This window comes from Pseudophryne corroboree, chromosome 10 (genome assembly GCF_028390025.1).
Source record: "Pseudophryne corroboree isolate aPseCor3 chromosome 10, aPseCor3.hap2, whole genome shotgun sequence".
Taxonomy (NCBI): domain Eukaryota; kingdom Metazoa; phylum Chordata; class Amphibia; order Anura; family Myobatrachidae; genus Pseudophryne; species Pseudophryne corroboree.
The window spans coordinates 40,496,795-40,513,372 of record NC_086453.1 but is presented as its reverse complement, the minus strand read 5'-3'; the positions used below and the strand labels follow the sequence as shown (position 1 = coordinate 40,513,372).

The window sequence follows — 16,578 nt, the reverse complement described above, 5'->3', positions numbered from 1 at the left end:
GTGCGCTGGAGCAGTGCATTGTAACCCAGTGTGTGTGCTGGAGCAGTGCAGTGTAACCCAGTGTGTGTGCTGGAGCAGTGCATTGTAACCCAGTGTGTGTGCTGGAGCAGTGCATTGTAACCCAGTGTGTGTGCTGGAGCAGTGCAGTGTAACCCAGTCTGTGTGCGCTGGAGCAGTGCATTGTAACCCAGTGTGTGTGCTGGAGCAGTGCAGTGTAACCCAGTGTGTGTGCTGGAGCAGTGCATTGTAACCCAGTTTGTGTATGTACTGGAGCAGTGCAGTGTAACCCAGTTTGTGTATGTACTGGAGCAGTGCAGTGTAACCCAGTGTCTGTGTGCTGAAGCTGTTCAGTGTAACAAGGTGTGTGTCTCTGTGTGTGTGTGTGTGTGTGTGTGTGTGTGTGTGTGTGTGTGTGTGTGTGTGTGTGTGTGTGTGTGCTAGAGCAGTGCAGTGTAACCCAGTGTGTGTGCTGGAGCAGTGGAGTGTAACCAACTTTGTGTATGTGCTGGAGCAGTGCAGTGTAACCCAGTTTGTGTATGTGCTGGAGCAGTGCAGTGTAACCCAGTTTGTGTATGTGCTGGAGCAGTGCAGTGTAACCCAGTTTGTGTATGTGCTGGAGCAGTGCAGTGTAACCAACTTTGTGTATGTGCTGGAGCAGTGCAGTGTAACCCAGTTTGTGTATGTGCTGGAGCAGTGCAGTGTAACCAACTTTGTGTATGTGCTGGAGCAGTGCAGTGTAACCCAGTTTGTGTACGTGCAGTGCAGTGTAACCCAGTTTGTGTATGTGCTGGTGCAGTGCAGTGTAACCCAGTTTTTGTATGTGCTGGAGCAGTGCAGTGCAACCCAGTGTGTGTGTGTGTGTGTGTGTGTGTGTGTGTGTGTGTGTGTGTGTGTGTGTTGAAGCTGTTCAGTGTAACAAGGTGTGTGTATGTGTGTGTGCGCGCTAGAGCAATGCAGTGTAACCCGCTGTGTGTTTATGTTGGAGTAGTGCAGTGTAACAAAGTGCCATTGTGTGTATGTGCTGGAGCAGTGTGGTGTAACATTTGGTACCCAGGGTGGGTACTTGGGGCAGTGTATATTATCACAGTATATTGGGGGGAGGAGTATATGTATATACAGGAGCATGTATGTTTATTGGAGGGGAATATGTATATTCAGGGGTTGTGTATATATGTACTGTATTGTTTATTGATGGTGTGTTAACTAAACCACTTCAGAACACCCTCGCCACACTTGCACCAAAGGGCACTGCTATTGTCTGGCATTATGTGTATAATGTGCATTACTACCGTGTGGCGTAACATGTATACGGAATACTGCTTTGCGGCATAATGTGCTATAAAGGGCATTACTACTGTGTGGTATATTGTGAATAAGGGGCTCAATTGTGTGGTATAATGTGTAGAAGGGGCACTACTGTGTGGTGTAGCGTGAATAAGGGGCATTTCTGTGTGGTATAACATTTATATGGGGTACTGCAGTGTGGTGTAATGTGAAAAAGGGTGCACTATTGTGTGGCGTAATTTAATTTTTGTTTTATTTTATATATTATATACTGTGTGTGTGTATATATATATATATATATATATATATATATATAGTTGGAGAAAAGCTGGCGGCACTCTCAGGACTTTGTAAATAATAGTAATATAAAGGCAATCAAAGCCTATAAAGCATCAACGTTTCAGTTTTATTTGAAAAACTTTCGTCAGGATGACGAAAGTTTTTCAAATAAAACTGAAACGTTGATGCTTTATAGGCTTTGATTGCCTTTATATTACTATTATTTACAAAGTCCTGAGAGTGCCGCCAGCTTTTCTCCAACTGTAAATTTCACTTTTAGTGGTAAGGAGGGCACCCAGGCCATTACGCTGCAACAAACGGAGTGCCGGCCACCACTGCATCTATCTATATATATATATATATATATATATATATATATATATATATATATAGAGAGAGAGAGAGAGAGAGAGAGAGAGAGAGAGAGAGAGAGAGAGAGAGAGAGAGAGAGAGAGAGAGAGAAAGAGAGAGACAAATAGAAACAGGAGGGCGCTATAATTAAATCTGATTGTCCATAATAAAGTCCGTAGTCAATTCCAAGACGGTAGGTAAACTGATAGTAGTTCACAGATGTTCTATATGGGACTTGATTAGATCCCCAACCAGGGGTATACCTGGAAGTTTCTAAATCGCCACTTTGTAGCACTCTGTTGGATATTTTGTTGCTCCTGAAAAACACTAGAGATGAGCGCCTGAAATTTTTCGGGTTTTGTGTTTTGGTTTTGGGTTCGGTTCCGCGGCCGTGTTTTGGGTTCGAACGCGTTTTGGCAAAACCTCACCGAATTTTTTTTGTCGGATTCGGGTGTGTTTTGGATTCGGGTGTTTTTTTCAAAAAACACTAAAAAACAGCTTAAATCATAGAATTTGGGGGTCATTTTGATCCCAAAGTATTATTAACCTCAAAAACCATAATTTACACTCATTTTCAGTCTATTCTGAATACCTCACACCTCACAATATTATTTTTAGTCCTAAAATTTGCACCGAGGTCGCTGTGTGAGTAAGATAAGCGACCCTAGTGGCCGACACAAACACCGGGCCCATCTAGGAGTGGCACTGCAGTGTCACGCAGGATGTCCCTTCCAAAAAACCCTCCCCAAACAGCACATGACGCAAAGAAAAAAAGAGGCTTTTTACTGATATTTGGTGTTTTGGATTTGACATGCTCTGTACTATGACATTGGGCATCGGCCTTGGCAGACGACGTTGCTGGCATTTCATCGTCTCGGCCATGACTAGTGGCAGCAGCTTCAGCACGAGGTGGAAGTGGATCTTGATCTTTCCCTAATTTTGGAACCTCAACATTTTTGTTCTCCATATTTTAATAGGCACAACTAAAAGGCACCTCAGGTAAACAATGGAGATGGATGGATTGGATACTAGTATACAATTATGGACGGGCTGCCGAGTGCCGACACAGAGGTAGCCACAGCCGTGAACTACCGCACTGTACTGTGTCTGCTGCTAATATATAGACTGGTTGATAAAGAGATAGTATACTCGTAACTAGTATGTATGTATAAAGAAAGAAAAAAAAACCACGGTTAGGTGGTATATACAATTATGGACGGGCTGCCGAGTGCCGACACAGAGGTAGCCACAGCCGTGAACTACCGCACTGTACTGTGTCTGCTGCTAATATATAGACTGGTTGATAAAGAGATAGTATACTCGTAACTAGTATGTATGTATAAAGAAAGAAAAAAAAACCACGGTTAGGTGGTATATACAATTATGGACGGGCTGCCGAGTGCCGACACAGAGGTAGCCACAGCCGTGAACTACCGCACTGTACTGTGTCTGCTGCTAATATATAGACTGGTTGATAAAGAGATAGTATACTCGTAACTAGTATGTATGTATAAAGAAAGAAAAAAAAACCACGGTTAGGTGGTATATACAATTATGGACGGGCTGCCGAGTGCCGACACAGAGGTAGCCACAGCCGTGAACTACCGCACTGTACTGTGTCTGCTGCTAATATATAGACTGGTTGATAAAGAGATAGTATACTCGTAACTAGTATGTATGTATAAAGAAAGAAAAAAAAACCACGGTTAGGTGGTATATACAATTATGGACGGGCTGCCGAGTGCTGACACAGAGGTAGCCACAGCCGTGAACTACCGCACTGTACTGTGTCTGCTGCTAATATAGACTGGTTGATAAAGAGATAGTATACTACTAATATTATATACTGGTGGTCAGGTCACTGGTCACTAGTCACACTGGCAGTGGCACTCCTGCAGCAAAAGTGTGCACTGTTTAATTTTAATATAATATTATGTACTCCTGGCTCCTGCTATAACCTATAACTGGCACTGCAGTAGTGCTCCCCAGTCTCCCCCACAATTATAAGCTGTGTGAGCTGAGCAGTCAGACAGATATATAATATATATAGATGATGCAGCACACTGGCCTGAGCCTGAGCAGTGCACACAGATATGGTATGTGACTGACTGAGTCACTGTGTGTATCGCTTTTTTCAGGCAGAGAACGGATATATTAAATAAACTGCACTGTGTGTCTGGTGGTCACTCACTATATAATATATTATGTACTCCTGGCTCCTGCTATAACCTATAACTGGCACTGCAGTAGTGCTCCCCAGTCTCCCCCACAATTATAAGCTGTGTGAGCTGAGCAGTCAGACAGATATCTAATATTATATATAGATAATAGATGATGCAGCACACTGGCCTGAGCCTGAGCAGTGCACACAGATATGGTATGTGACTGAGTCACTGTGTGCTGTGTATCGCTTTTTTCAGGCAGAGAACGGATTATAAATAAAAGTGGTGGTCACTGGTCACTATCAGCAAAACTCTGCACTGTACACTACTGAGTACTCCTAATGCTCCCCAAAATTAGTAAATCAAGTGTCTAAACGGAGAGGACGCCAGCCACGTCCTCTCCCTATCAATCTCAATGCACGTGTGAGAAAATGGCGGCGACGCGCGGCTCCTTATATAGAATCCGAGTCTCGCGATAGAATCCGAGCCTCGCAAGAATCCGACAGCGTCATGATGACGTTCGGGCGCGCTCGGGTTAACCGAGCAAGGCGGGAAGATCCGAGTCGCTCGGACCCGTGAAAAAAAACATGAAGTTCTGGCGGGTTCGGATTCAGAGAAACCGAACCCGCTCATCTCTAAAAAACACCCTCACACCAAGAACGTAGACACCCAGACAATGGCACAAAACCCACAATTAATAAAACGTCTGATGTTTATTGTAACATCCACTAAAATTGTACAGTAAAACAATTATATCACAGATGAGGTGTTCTATAGGAACCCATTATTACACCGGGACAGATGTATCACCACCTCAAGATGTAAACTCAGTGGTGGGAAAATCTCCGAATGTAAAACAGAGTCCCTATTAACCCTACGCGTTTCGTCCTTTATCGGGACTTCCTCAGGGGTATATTCTACAGATTTGGTAAAGGCAAATGCCTATGATTTCTACCAACCAAAGGGACTGTAGTTTAGGCACAGTCAATGTCGCCAGATTCGGATTGAACAATTTTACTGGCCAAACAGATTTTTTTATATGGGATGTATGATACCAATTAATAGAAGGATATTAGAAACCATAAAGTAGTCACTGGTCAAACATGTCACAGAGAATCAGGAGGCACCTGCGTTTAAAATTACCTATAGAGGTGTATATATCCTTAATGATCCTATCTCTTCAGTGTCTGCAGTGCCGACAACCATGTGTGGGGGGAGGGGGGGGGCAGGGCCTGACATGCGGGGCGGACTAGCCCTGTGCTGGGCGTCCCCCCGCATGTCAGAGTAACTGATCGTAGATGTGCTAAATTTAGCACATCTACGATCAGATCTAAATTACCCCCACAGTACTAAATAATGAGCCCCGGTCCATCCTGTACAGGTGGTTTTAGGTATTGGACACAGGCTGAATTAACAAAGGGCAAAATAAGCTTTTAACTAGGGCAAGTAGGTGTTATCAGCGAAATCGTTTGTTTGCTTTAGCCAATATATTATTAATGGGTTTAGTGCGAGCGATTAACCCTTTTTGTGGAGCTTTTCTATCATGCATTGCAGTGGCGTAAGTTCGTCCCAGTTGCCTGGAGGCAAGATAAATATTGGTGCCCTCCCCCATGTAGAGATAGCAGTTATATACAGGATTAGAACCCATGACCTGTTATACGAAAGGCAGACACCTTAATGATCAAGCTACTTGATCCTGCGCAGCAAGGCTGCAGATTCTAATTATATGAAGCTACTGTACTTAGGGCCTAATTCAGACCTGATCACAGCAGCAAATTGGTTAGCTAATGGGGAAAACCATGGGCCTAATTCAGACCTGATCGTAGCCGTGCAAAATTTTGCACGGCTACGACCACCACCCTGACATGCGGGGGGACGCCCAGCACAGGGCTAGTCCGCCCCGCATGTCTGGCTCTCCCCCCGCCGCAAAGGTACGGCGGCGGCGATTCTTTTGTACCTGAAGAGTAGCTCTCTACCAGCGCAGTTCCTGCACGCTGGCAGGGAGCTACCCATCACTCTCTGGGTCGCAACAGCTGTGTGTTGCCCGGACCACACCCCCAAAATGGCGGCCCAATGCCACTGGCCCGTCCCCTTCCGCACAGTGAACGCCTCTGCCTGTAAATCAGACAGAGGCGATCGCTGGGCTGAGATGCAATTATATATATTATTTTTATTGATTTCTAAATTTTAAAAAATGTCCCTGCGTCCACATACTGTAAAAGGACCAAAAGAAAAAAAAAATATTCATTTAAATAAGCTTAATTTAAGTTAAAAAAAAAAACAAACAAAAAAAAAAAACATTTCATGTAAGTTATATATTTAAATATTCTGCAGCTGAACAAATGAATGCAAACTGATTGGGAGTGTAGCTCCGGTGACAGATGTGTTATGGGAAGAGTAATGAGACTGTATGTAGATCTCAAGTGTGAACGCTACAGTATATGCAAATGCTGAAGAACAGTCTAGCTATGAATCCCTGTCGCATTAATGAATAGTTCATGTTTTTCCAATCCCTAACCGACCTCAGAATCTCACATACGCCAGGAACAGAATCTGGGGTCTAATTACTAAGCCTTGGATGGAAATAAAGTGGAGAGAGAGATAAAGTACCAGCCAATCAGCTCCTAACTGTCATTTTTCAAACACAGCCTGTAACACGACAGTTAGGAGCTGATTGGGACTTTATCTCTATCCAAGGCTTAGTAAATAGACTCCTCTGTGCTGCTGTGAAAGTTAGAGGCAGCCCCCCCCCCCCTGTTACATGATTACCAATAACACTGGTACCCTTTTGATTTATTTCTGTTTTGTAAAAGTACTGGGATATAGTTATTGCCCTCCCTCCATATCTGAGGGTTTACAGGGGTAGTTCAGACTCATATCATATATACTGACACTGTAATGATGTATGCAATTGCTATACAAAAAGGTCACATGATTTATATATTAGCGCAGTTGATATTGTATTGATTACCATATTTATTTTGCTTTATATAATCATATTTTGGAAGAGATGTGAAACAAATATGAACTGTGTATTAATCTGATGCTGATTTATGTCCAGATAGTTCTTTACCATTCACATGTAACATTCCCACCTTGGGTCTCTCATCACTAATCTCATAAGACTTATATCACAAGAACTAAACTCCCAGAATTAAGTTACAATCATTGAGGGTGCCCCATGGGGGGTCATTCAGATGCGGTTGGAGTCAAGGCCATCTTTTCATATGGGCTCAATGGGCTCTTGTCTAAGGACCCCAGGAGTATAGGGCCTTTCCAGGGGTACTAGATTTTTGAAAATCAGTCCTGGGGAACCGGAGATATCCGACTTGAAAGCAGTGGTCCCCATCCAAGCCTGCTAATTGCTCTTCCCAGCCAGATATCTTGGGTTCTGTCCGAGTTAGATTTTTTCTGAGGGTAAACTCCAAAAGCTGGGACTCTCCGCTCTCAGTGAACACTGGCAGCTTGTCTCTACTGTGCCCAGAACCAGAGATATCAGCCTTCAAGCAGCTGGTCCCTGCTCCAGATCCACCCGCCTAACATGCAGTTTTAGATTTTCGTTGGTGGATTGCTCTGGCTCCTGAACTCTGGTCCCCAAGTCCCCAGAACCTCCTGAAAGGTGGGACTCTCTAGTTTTTATTATCCCATTCAAAGCTAAGAACATAAGATTTTACTCGCCGGTAAATCTATTTCTCATAGTCCGTAGTGGATGCTGGGGACTCCGTAAGGAACATGGGGAATAGCGGCTCCGCAGGAGACTGGGCACAACTAAGAAAGATTTAGGACTACCTGGTGTGCACTGGCTCCTCCCTCTATGACCCTCCTCCAGACCTCAGTTAGGATACTGTGCCCGGAAGAGCTGACACAATAAGGAAAGGATTTGGAATCCCGGGTAAGACTCATACCAGGCCAGCCACACCAATCACACCGTATAACTCGTGATATTATACCCAGTTAACAGTATGAAATATAACTGAGCCTCTCAACAGATGGCTCTCAACAATAACCCTTTAGTTAAACAATAACTATATACAAGTATTGCAGACAATCCGCACTTGGGATGGGCGCACAGCATCCACTACGGACTACGAGAAATAGATTTACCGGTGAGTAAAATCTTATTTTCTCTAACGTCCTAAGTGGATTCTGGGGACTCCGTAAGGACCATGGGGATTATACCAAAGCTCCCAAACAGGCGGGAGAATGCGGATGACTCTGCAGCACCGAATGAGCGAACTCTAGGTCCTCCTCTGCCAGGGTATCAAACTTGTAGAATTTTGCAAATGTGTCTGACCCCGACCAAGTAGCTGCTCGGCAAAGTTGTAAAGCCGAGACCCCTCGGGCAGCCGCCCAAGAAGAGCCCACCTTCCTTGTGGAATGGGCTTTCACTGATCTAGGATGCGGCAGTACAGCCGCAGAGTGTGCAAGCTGAATCGTGCTACAGATCCAGCGAGCAATAGTCTGCTTTGAAGCAGGAGCACCCAGCTTGTTGGGTGCATACAGGATAAACAGCGAGTCAGTTTTTCTGACACTAGCCGTCCTGGAAACAAAGTTTTAGGGCCCTGACTACGTCCAGCAACTTGGAATCCTCCAAGTCCTTAGTAGCCGCAGGCACCACAATAGGTTGGTTCAAATGAAAAGCCGATACCACCTTAGGCAGGAATTGGTAACGAGTCCTCAATTCCGCCCTATCCATATGAAAAATCAGATAAGGGCTTTTACACGACAAAGCCGCCAATTCTGACACACGCCTGGCCGAGGCCAAGGCCAACAGCATGACCACTTTCCACGTGAGATACTTTAGCTCCACGGTTTTAAGTGGCTCAAACCAATGCGACTTTAGGAAATCCAACACCACGTTGAGATCCCAAGGTGCCACAGGAGGCACAAAAGGAGGCTGAATATGTAGCACTCCTTTAACAAAAGTCTGAACTTCATGCAGTGAAGCCAGTTCTTTTTGGAAGAAAATCGACAGAGCCGAAATCTGGACCTTAATGGAACCCAATTTGAGGCCCATAGTCACCCCTGACTGTAGGAAGTGCAGGAATCGACCCAGCTGAAATTCCTCCGTTGGGGCCTTCCTGGCCTCACACCACGCAACATACTTTCGCCATATGCGGTGATAATGTTTTGCGGTCACATCCTTGCCGGCTTTGATCAGCGTAGGAATGACTTCCTCCGGAATGCCCTTTTCCTTTAGGATCCGGTGTTCAACCGCCATGCCGTCAAACGCAGCCGCGGTAAGTCTTGGAACAGACAGGGCCCCTGCTGCAGCAGGTCTTGTCTGAGCGGTAGAGGCCATGGGTCCTCTGAGATCATTTCTTGAAGTTCTGGGTACCAAGCTCTTCTTGGCCAATCCGGAACAATGAGTATAGTTCTTACTCTTCTCCTTCTTATTATCCTCAGTACCTTGGGTATGAGAGGAAGAGGAGGGAACACATAAACCGACTGGTACACCCACGGTGTCACTAGAGCGTCCACCGCTATCGCCTGAGGGTCCCTTGACCTGGCGCAATATTTTTCTAGCTTTTTGTTGAGGCGGGACGCCATCATGTCCACCTGTGGCCTTTCCCAACGGTTTGCAATCAGCCGGAAGACTTCTGGATGAAGTCCCCACTCTCCCGGGTGGAGGTCGTGCCTGCTGAGGAAGTCTGCTTCCCAGTTGTCCACTCCCGGAATGAACACTGCTGACAGTGCTAACACGTGATTTTCCGCCCATCGGAGAATCCTTGTGGCTTCTGCCATTGCCATCCTGCTTCTTGTGCCGCCCTGTCGGTTTACATGGGCGACCGCCGTGATGTTGTCTGACTGGATCAGTACCGGCTGGCTTTGAAGCAGGGGTCTTGCCTGACTTAGGGCATTGTAAATGGCCCTTAGTTCCAGAATATTTATGTGTAGGAAAATCTCCTGGCTTGACCATAGTCCTTGGAAATTTCCTCCCTGTGTGACTGCCCCCCAGCCTCGAAGGCTGGCATCTGTGGTCACCAGAACCCAGTCCTGTATGCCGAATCTGCGGCCCTCCAGAAGATGAGCACTCTGCAGCCACCACAGTAGAGACACCCTGGTCCTTGCAGACAGGGTTATCAGCCGATGCATCTGAAGATGCGACCCGGACCACTTGTCCAACAGATCCCACTGAAAGATCCTTGCATGGAACCTTCCGAATGGAATTGCTTCATAAGAAGCTACCATCTTTCCCAGGACTCGCGTGCAGTGGTGCACCGACACCTGTTTTGGTTTTAGGAGGTCTCTGACTAGAGATGACAACTCCTTGGCCTTCTCTTCCGGGAGAAACACTCTTTTCTGGTCTGTGTCCAGAACCATCCCCAGGAACAATAGACGCATTGTAGGAACCAGCTGCGACTTTGGAATATTCAGGATCCAGCCGTGCTGTTGTATCACTTCCCGAGCTAGTGCTACTCCGATCAACAACTGTTCCCTGGACCTCGCCTTTATAAGGAGATCGTCCAAGTACGGGATAATTATAACTCCCTTTTTCCGAAGGAGTATCATCATTTCGGCCATTACCTTGGTAAATACCCTCGGTGCCGTGGACAGACCAAACGGCAACGTCTGGAATTGGTAATGACAGTCCCGTACCACAAATCTGAGGTACTCCTGGTGAGGAGGGTAAATGGGGACATGCAGGTAAGCATCCTTGATGTCCAGTGATACCATGTAATCCCCTTCCTCCAGGCTTGAAATAACCGCCCTGAGCGATTCCATCTTGAACTTGAATCTTTTTATATAAGTGTTCAAGGATTTCAAATTTAAAATGGGTCTCACCGAACCGTCCGGTTTCGGTACCACAAACATTGTGGAATAGTAACCCCTTCCTTGTTGAAGGAGGGGCACCTTGACTATCACCTGCTGCGAATACAGCTTGTGAATTGCCTCTAGCACTGCCTCCCTGTCCGAGGGAGTTGTTGGCAAGGCAGATTTGAGGAAACGGCGAGGGGGAAACGTCTCGAATCCCAGCTTGTACCCCATGAGCAAGCCCACTGATCGCTGAAGTTCTTGAGACGGGCCCCCACCGCACCTGACTCCACCTGTGGAGCCCCAGCGTCATGCGGTGGATTTAGAGGAAGCGGGGGAGGACTTTTGTTCCTGGTAACTGGCTGTATGTTGCAGCTTTTTCCCTCTACCTCTGCCTCTGGGCAGAAAGGACGCGCCTCTAACCCGCTTACCTTTCTGGGGCCGAAAGGACTGTACCTGCTAATACGGTGCTTTCTTTGGCTGTGAGGGAACATGGGGTAAAAATGCTGATTTCCCAGCTGTTGCTGTGGAAACTAGGTCAGAGAGACTATCCCCAAACAACTCCTCACCCTTGTAAGGCAAAACTTCCATGTGCCTTTTAGAATCTGCATCCCCTGTCCACTGCCGAGTCCATAAACCCATCCTGGCAGAAATGGACATTGCATTTATTCTAGATGCCAGCCGGCAAATATCCCTCTGTGCATCTCTCATGTATAAGACTGCGTCTTTTATAAGCTCTATGGTTAGCAATATAGTGTCCCTGTCTAAGGTATCAATATTCTCTGACAGGGAATCTGACCACGCAGCTGCAGCACTGCACATCCATGCTGAAGCAATAGCTGGTCTCAGTATAATGCCTGAGTGTGTATAAACAGACTTCAGGATAGCCTCCTGCTTCCTATCAGCAGGTTCCTTTAGGGCGGCCGTGTCCGGAGACGGTAGTGCCACCTTTTTTGATAGACGTGTGAGCGCCTTATCCACCCTAGGGGACGTCTCCCAACGTAACCTGTCCTCTGGCGGGAAAGGGTACGCCATTAGTAACTTTTTTGAAATCACCAGTTTCTTATCGGGGGAAGCCCACGCTTCTTCACACACCTCATTTAATTCATCAGATGGGGGAAAAACCACTGGTAGTTTTTTCTCCCCAAACATAATACCCTTTTTTTGTGGTACCTGGGGTAATATCAGAAATGTGCAACACATTTTTCATTGCCGCAATCATATAACGGGTGGCTCTACTGGAATGCAGAGCCGGCCTTAGGCATAGGCAAACTAGGCAAATGCCTAGGGCATTTGGTATGCTTAGGGGCACCAGCAGCTTCTGCTGATTAAAATGATATGCGGCATGCCTATATTCTGTGTGTCACTCTGGCTGTATCTGCATACGATAGGCTACGTTGCGTGTATTCCTGGAAATCACTGTAATGCAGCATTTCGTATGCAGATACAACCGCAGTTGCAAACAGAATATAGGCATGCTGCATATCAGTTTAATCAGCAGAAGCTGCTTGTGCGTCCTAGCCACATAGTAATGCAAATAAGATGCATTTTCATCAAAAAAGGCCCCCGACGTTAGCAGAGCTACCAGCTGACTCATGCCAGGCATTTCCTGCAGAACCAGTGGCGGTGCTAGGGGGCACCAGCCAAAATCTTGCCTAGGGCATCATATTGGTTAGGGCCGGCTTTGCTGGAATGTACACTAGTCTCATCGTTGTCGACACTGGAGTCAGTATCCGTGTCGACATCTGTGTCTGCCATCTGAGGTAGCGGGCATTTTAGAGCCCCTGATGGCTTTTGAGACGCATGGGCAGGCACGGGCTGAGAAGCCGGCTGTCCCACATCTGCTATGTCATCGAACCTTTTATGTAAGGAGTTGACACTATCACGTAATTCCTTCCACATGTCCATCCATTCAGGTGTCGACCCCGCAGGGGGTGACATCACATTTATCGGCACCTGCTCCGCCTCCACATAAGCCTCCTCGTCAAACATGTCGACACAGCCGTACCGACACACCGCACACACACAGGGAATGCTCTGACTGAGGACAGGACCCCACAAAGCCCTTTGGGGAGACGGAGAGAGAGTATGCCAGCACAAACCAGAGCGCTATATAATACAGGGATTCACACTACACTCAGTGATTTTTCCCCTATAGCTGCTAATATTATACAGATTGCGCCTAAATTTAATGCCCCCCCCCCCCCCCCCCCCCTCTCTTTTTTACCCTATGGAGTCTGGAAACTGCAGGGCAGAGCCTGGGGAGCGATCCTTCCAGCGGAGCGGTGAGGGAAAATGGCGCCAGTGTGCTGAGGGAGATAGCCCCGCCCCTTTTTCGTCTGACTTCTCCCGCTTTTTTATATATAGTTATGGCAGGGGATTTTACACAAATATAGTCTTAATGACTATATTATGTGTTAATTTGCCAAGTAAGGTACTCTTATTGCAGCCCCCACCCCCAGCGCCCCCACCCCCAGCGCCCTGCACCCATCAGTGACCGAAGTGTGTGGTGTGCATGGGGAGCAATGGCGCACAGCTGCAGTGCTGTGCGCTACCATAATGAAGACCGAAGTCTTCTGCCGCCGATTTCCAGGAACGTCTTCTTGCTTCTGGCTCTGCAAGGGGGACGGCGGCGCGGCTCCGGGACCGGACGACCGAGGCTGGGCCTGTGTTCGATCCCTCTGGAGCTAATGGTGTCCAGTAGCCTAGAAGCCCAAGGTAGGTTCGCTTCTCTCCCCTAGGTCCCTCGTAGCAGTGAGTCTGTTGCCAGCAGATCTCACTGAAAATAAAAAAACTAAATATTACTTTCTTTTCTAAGAGCTCAGGAGAGCCCCTAGTGTGCATCCAGCTCGGCCGGGCACAAAATTCTGTGGTCTGGAGGAGGGTCATAGAGGGAGGAGCCAGTGCACACCAGGTAGTCCTAAATCTTTCTTAGTTGTGCCCAGTCTCCTGCGGAGCCGCTATTCCCCATGCTGTTTCCCCAGCATCCACTTAGGACGTTAGAGAAATATATTTTAAGGAAATTGAGATATCTGCAGTCAAGCAAGCTGCCCTCCCACTGGAAAATGATAAATATTAGGCCCACTCCTCTATCCACCCCTCCCCTACGTTCTAAACTCCCCTAGCACCCTGGAAGTCATGTACCAGGGCTTCTTCATTCGGCCCAATGCCCCCTCTATAGTTTAGCCCCATCTGTGCAGTAAAGGAGTAATTAGCAGAAATTACTGCTCCAGGTCCTACATGCTGAGTGGAAAATAGAACACCCCTTACCGCCCGCGGGACATCAAAGCTGCCGCTGATAGCACCGCCCACCCCTACTGCTGGAGGATGGGTAGGGGGCCCAGTGCATTGCTGTGCCCAGGGACCAACACTGCTGTTAAGATGGCCCTGGTTGGAGTTGCTATCGCTGCTGCTTACATAGAACGGGTCCTGCAGATGTGCAAAGTATTGATTATCTGTACTTTGCTACAGAGGTAGCGACTCCAATCACATCTGAATGACCCCCAACATGGAGCGTGACTTCCTCATCGCACATGATGACTCAATGGGGGGAATTCAAATGTTTAAAAAGTCGGTTGGGTGTCTGTTTTTTCCTGTCTATTAGATAGGAAAAAACAGATATCCAACTGATTTTTCAAACAATTGAATTCCCCTCCTTTTTGTCTGTTTCCTTTTTGCTATTTTCCCACTTTGACGTCCCCATCCCATCCCCCCTCTTTGTGTTGCACTATTGGGAGCCTTGTACTGCAACTAAGGGGTGTATTTACTAAGGTGCTGGTTTTTAGAAGTGGAGATGTTACCCATAACAACCAACTTAACTTATTTATCTAGCACCTAGGAGATACAAACTAGAATCTGATTGGTTGCTATAGGCAACATCTCCTCTTCTAAAAACCTGCACCTTAGTAAATATACCCCCCAAGACTCCCACTTAAATGATTTGGGTATTACAGACACAGCATCTGCCCGCGTCAGTCACAAAGTTGGTTTGTGCTCTGTCAATGATGAAGCCGCAGTGCCAGGGCAGGGCGAGGGGGCAGGACAGCTGGCACCAGGAAGTACAGCACTGTCTGGAGAATACTTAGGACACTTGGGGCAGACATAAATGCTTCGGCAGCGCCAGTGCCGACCCTAGGACCCTGCACGTCAGCATATCTTGCACACCCTAGGTACGGCACTGTGCAACCACATAAAGTATGACCAGGCCGGTCGAATGCCAGCCCAAAGAATTCAACTGGGAGCCCACATGTGCAGCGTAAGCCCCTCCACCTGCCTTGGGCCGCTTCTATGTAATAGGTCACTGTAATGCTCTCTGCATTGTATACAGGTCATTAAAATGGCCTCTGCATTACATATGGGTCAGGGTATCCGGTCTTTAGGTTGCTAGTCGATAGATTGACCACTATGGGTCTACATGCATTAGGTCAACATGGTCAAAGGGACGACACAGCATATGGTCGACGTGAGTTTTTCCCACAAAAATTTTTTTTTTACATTTTTATTACTTTTTCATACTTTACCATCCACGTGGACTACAATTGTGAACGGTAACCTATGCTGAGTACAGCGGAGCGAGAAACCTTGAAGACATGATACACTAACTGCGGGTCCATGTGCTAAAAGCTAAAACTTGATACCCCAAAAACCTAAAAAAACTCAAGTCAACCTTTTCATGTGCCAACTATTTTCACATCACGGCAATGTGCAGAATTTGGGAAGAATCTTCTCTTGTCAAAATATGTTTGGAAACTATTAGCCTACAGATGATTAGTACATAACAGGAAAAGCATGCTCTACATAGGACAGGCTATTCTGGATATTACCAGTATATTGGTACATTCACCTCCTCCAACCATCCCAGGGCAGAATAGCTGCATACTGTACTAGAGACAACCATCACAGAGAGGCCATTCACTGCAATATTATAATAGGTGAAACACATTTGAAAATGGGTGCTTTGTTTTGTGTGTGTGTGTGTGTGTGTGTGTGTGTGTGTGTGTGTGTGTGTGTGTGTGTGTGTGTTTGATTATATATATATATGTATATATATATAGAATGCTTGGATAGGCGGCCACTCTGGAGACTGGATAGAATGCAAAAGTTTTATTGCGTCACAGTCCATATATGTGTATATATATATATATATATATATATGCTTGTGTGTGTATACTGTGTGTGTGTGTGTATACTGTGTATAAGTGTGTGTGTATACTGACTGTATGAATTCCTGCGCTATAGGAAGATGTGATTATCGTGTGTTGGCGCTGTCCTGTACCCAGTAATGTCTCAGCACTGTGTGCAGTGATGTAATATACAGAATAAGGTGCCAGGTACTCACCGTAGAGGAGCAGGAGGTAGAGGGCACAGACCAGGCTGCCATAGCTGCCCATATCCTGGGGAACTCTGTACAGCTGTAACATCAGAGCGGGGATTGGAGAGCCGCAGGCATCTCACAGGTGACAGGTGTGTTTCCTGTGGTCACCTGGAAGACGTAGGAGACAGAGGAGGGGGCAGAGGGGGAGGAGGGAGGGGAGAGTGTAACAGGTACATGACACACCTCCACTCCACACTCTGCCAGTTCCTGCAGCGGAGTTACACAGCTCTGATATATAAAACACCCTGCACACCTGACTCATACCTGTCACCTAGTGTCACCTTATTCTTCTGTATGTGTCTATAAATACACACTGCCACCTAAGTGCTGTGTATGCTGGACACTTTCTGTATACACAGCTGTGCCACTTGT

General features: G+C 46.7%; 1 protein-coding gene across 1 annotated transcript in view; it reads right to left on the bottom strand.

Moving 5' to 3' along the window:
- Positions 1–16,283, bottom strand: part of LOC134966980 (carcinoembryonic antigen-related cell adhesion molecule 1-like) — a 63,604-nt gene extending 47,321 nt beyond the window's left edge. The window contains exon 1 of the mRNA XM_063943986.1: positions 16,171–16,283. Coding sequence (XP_063800056.1) covers positions 16,171–16,252 — 82 coding nt within the window. The 5' untranslated portion in view covers positions 16,253–16,283. The remainder of the gene's footprint in view (positions 1–16,170) is intronic.
- Positions 16,284–16,578: the final 295 nt, after the last annotated feature.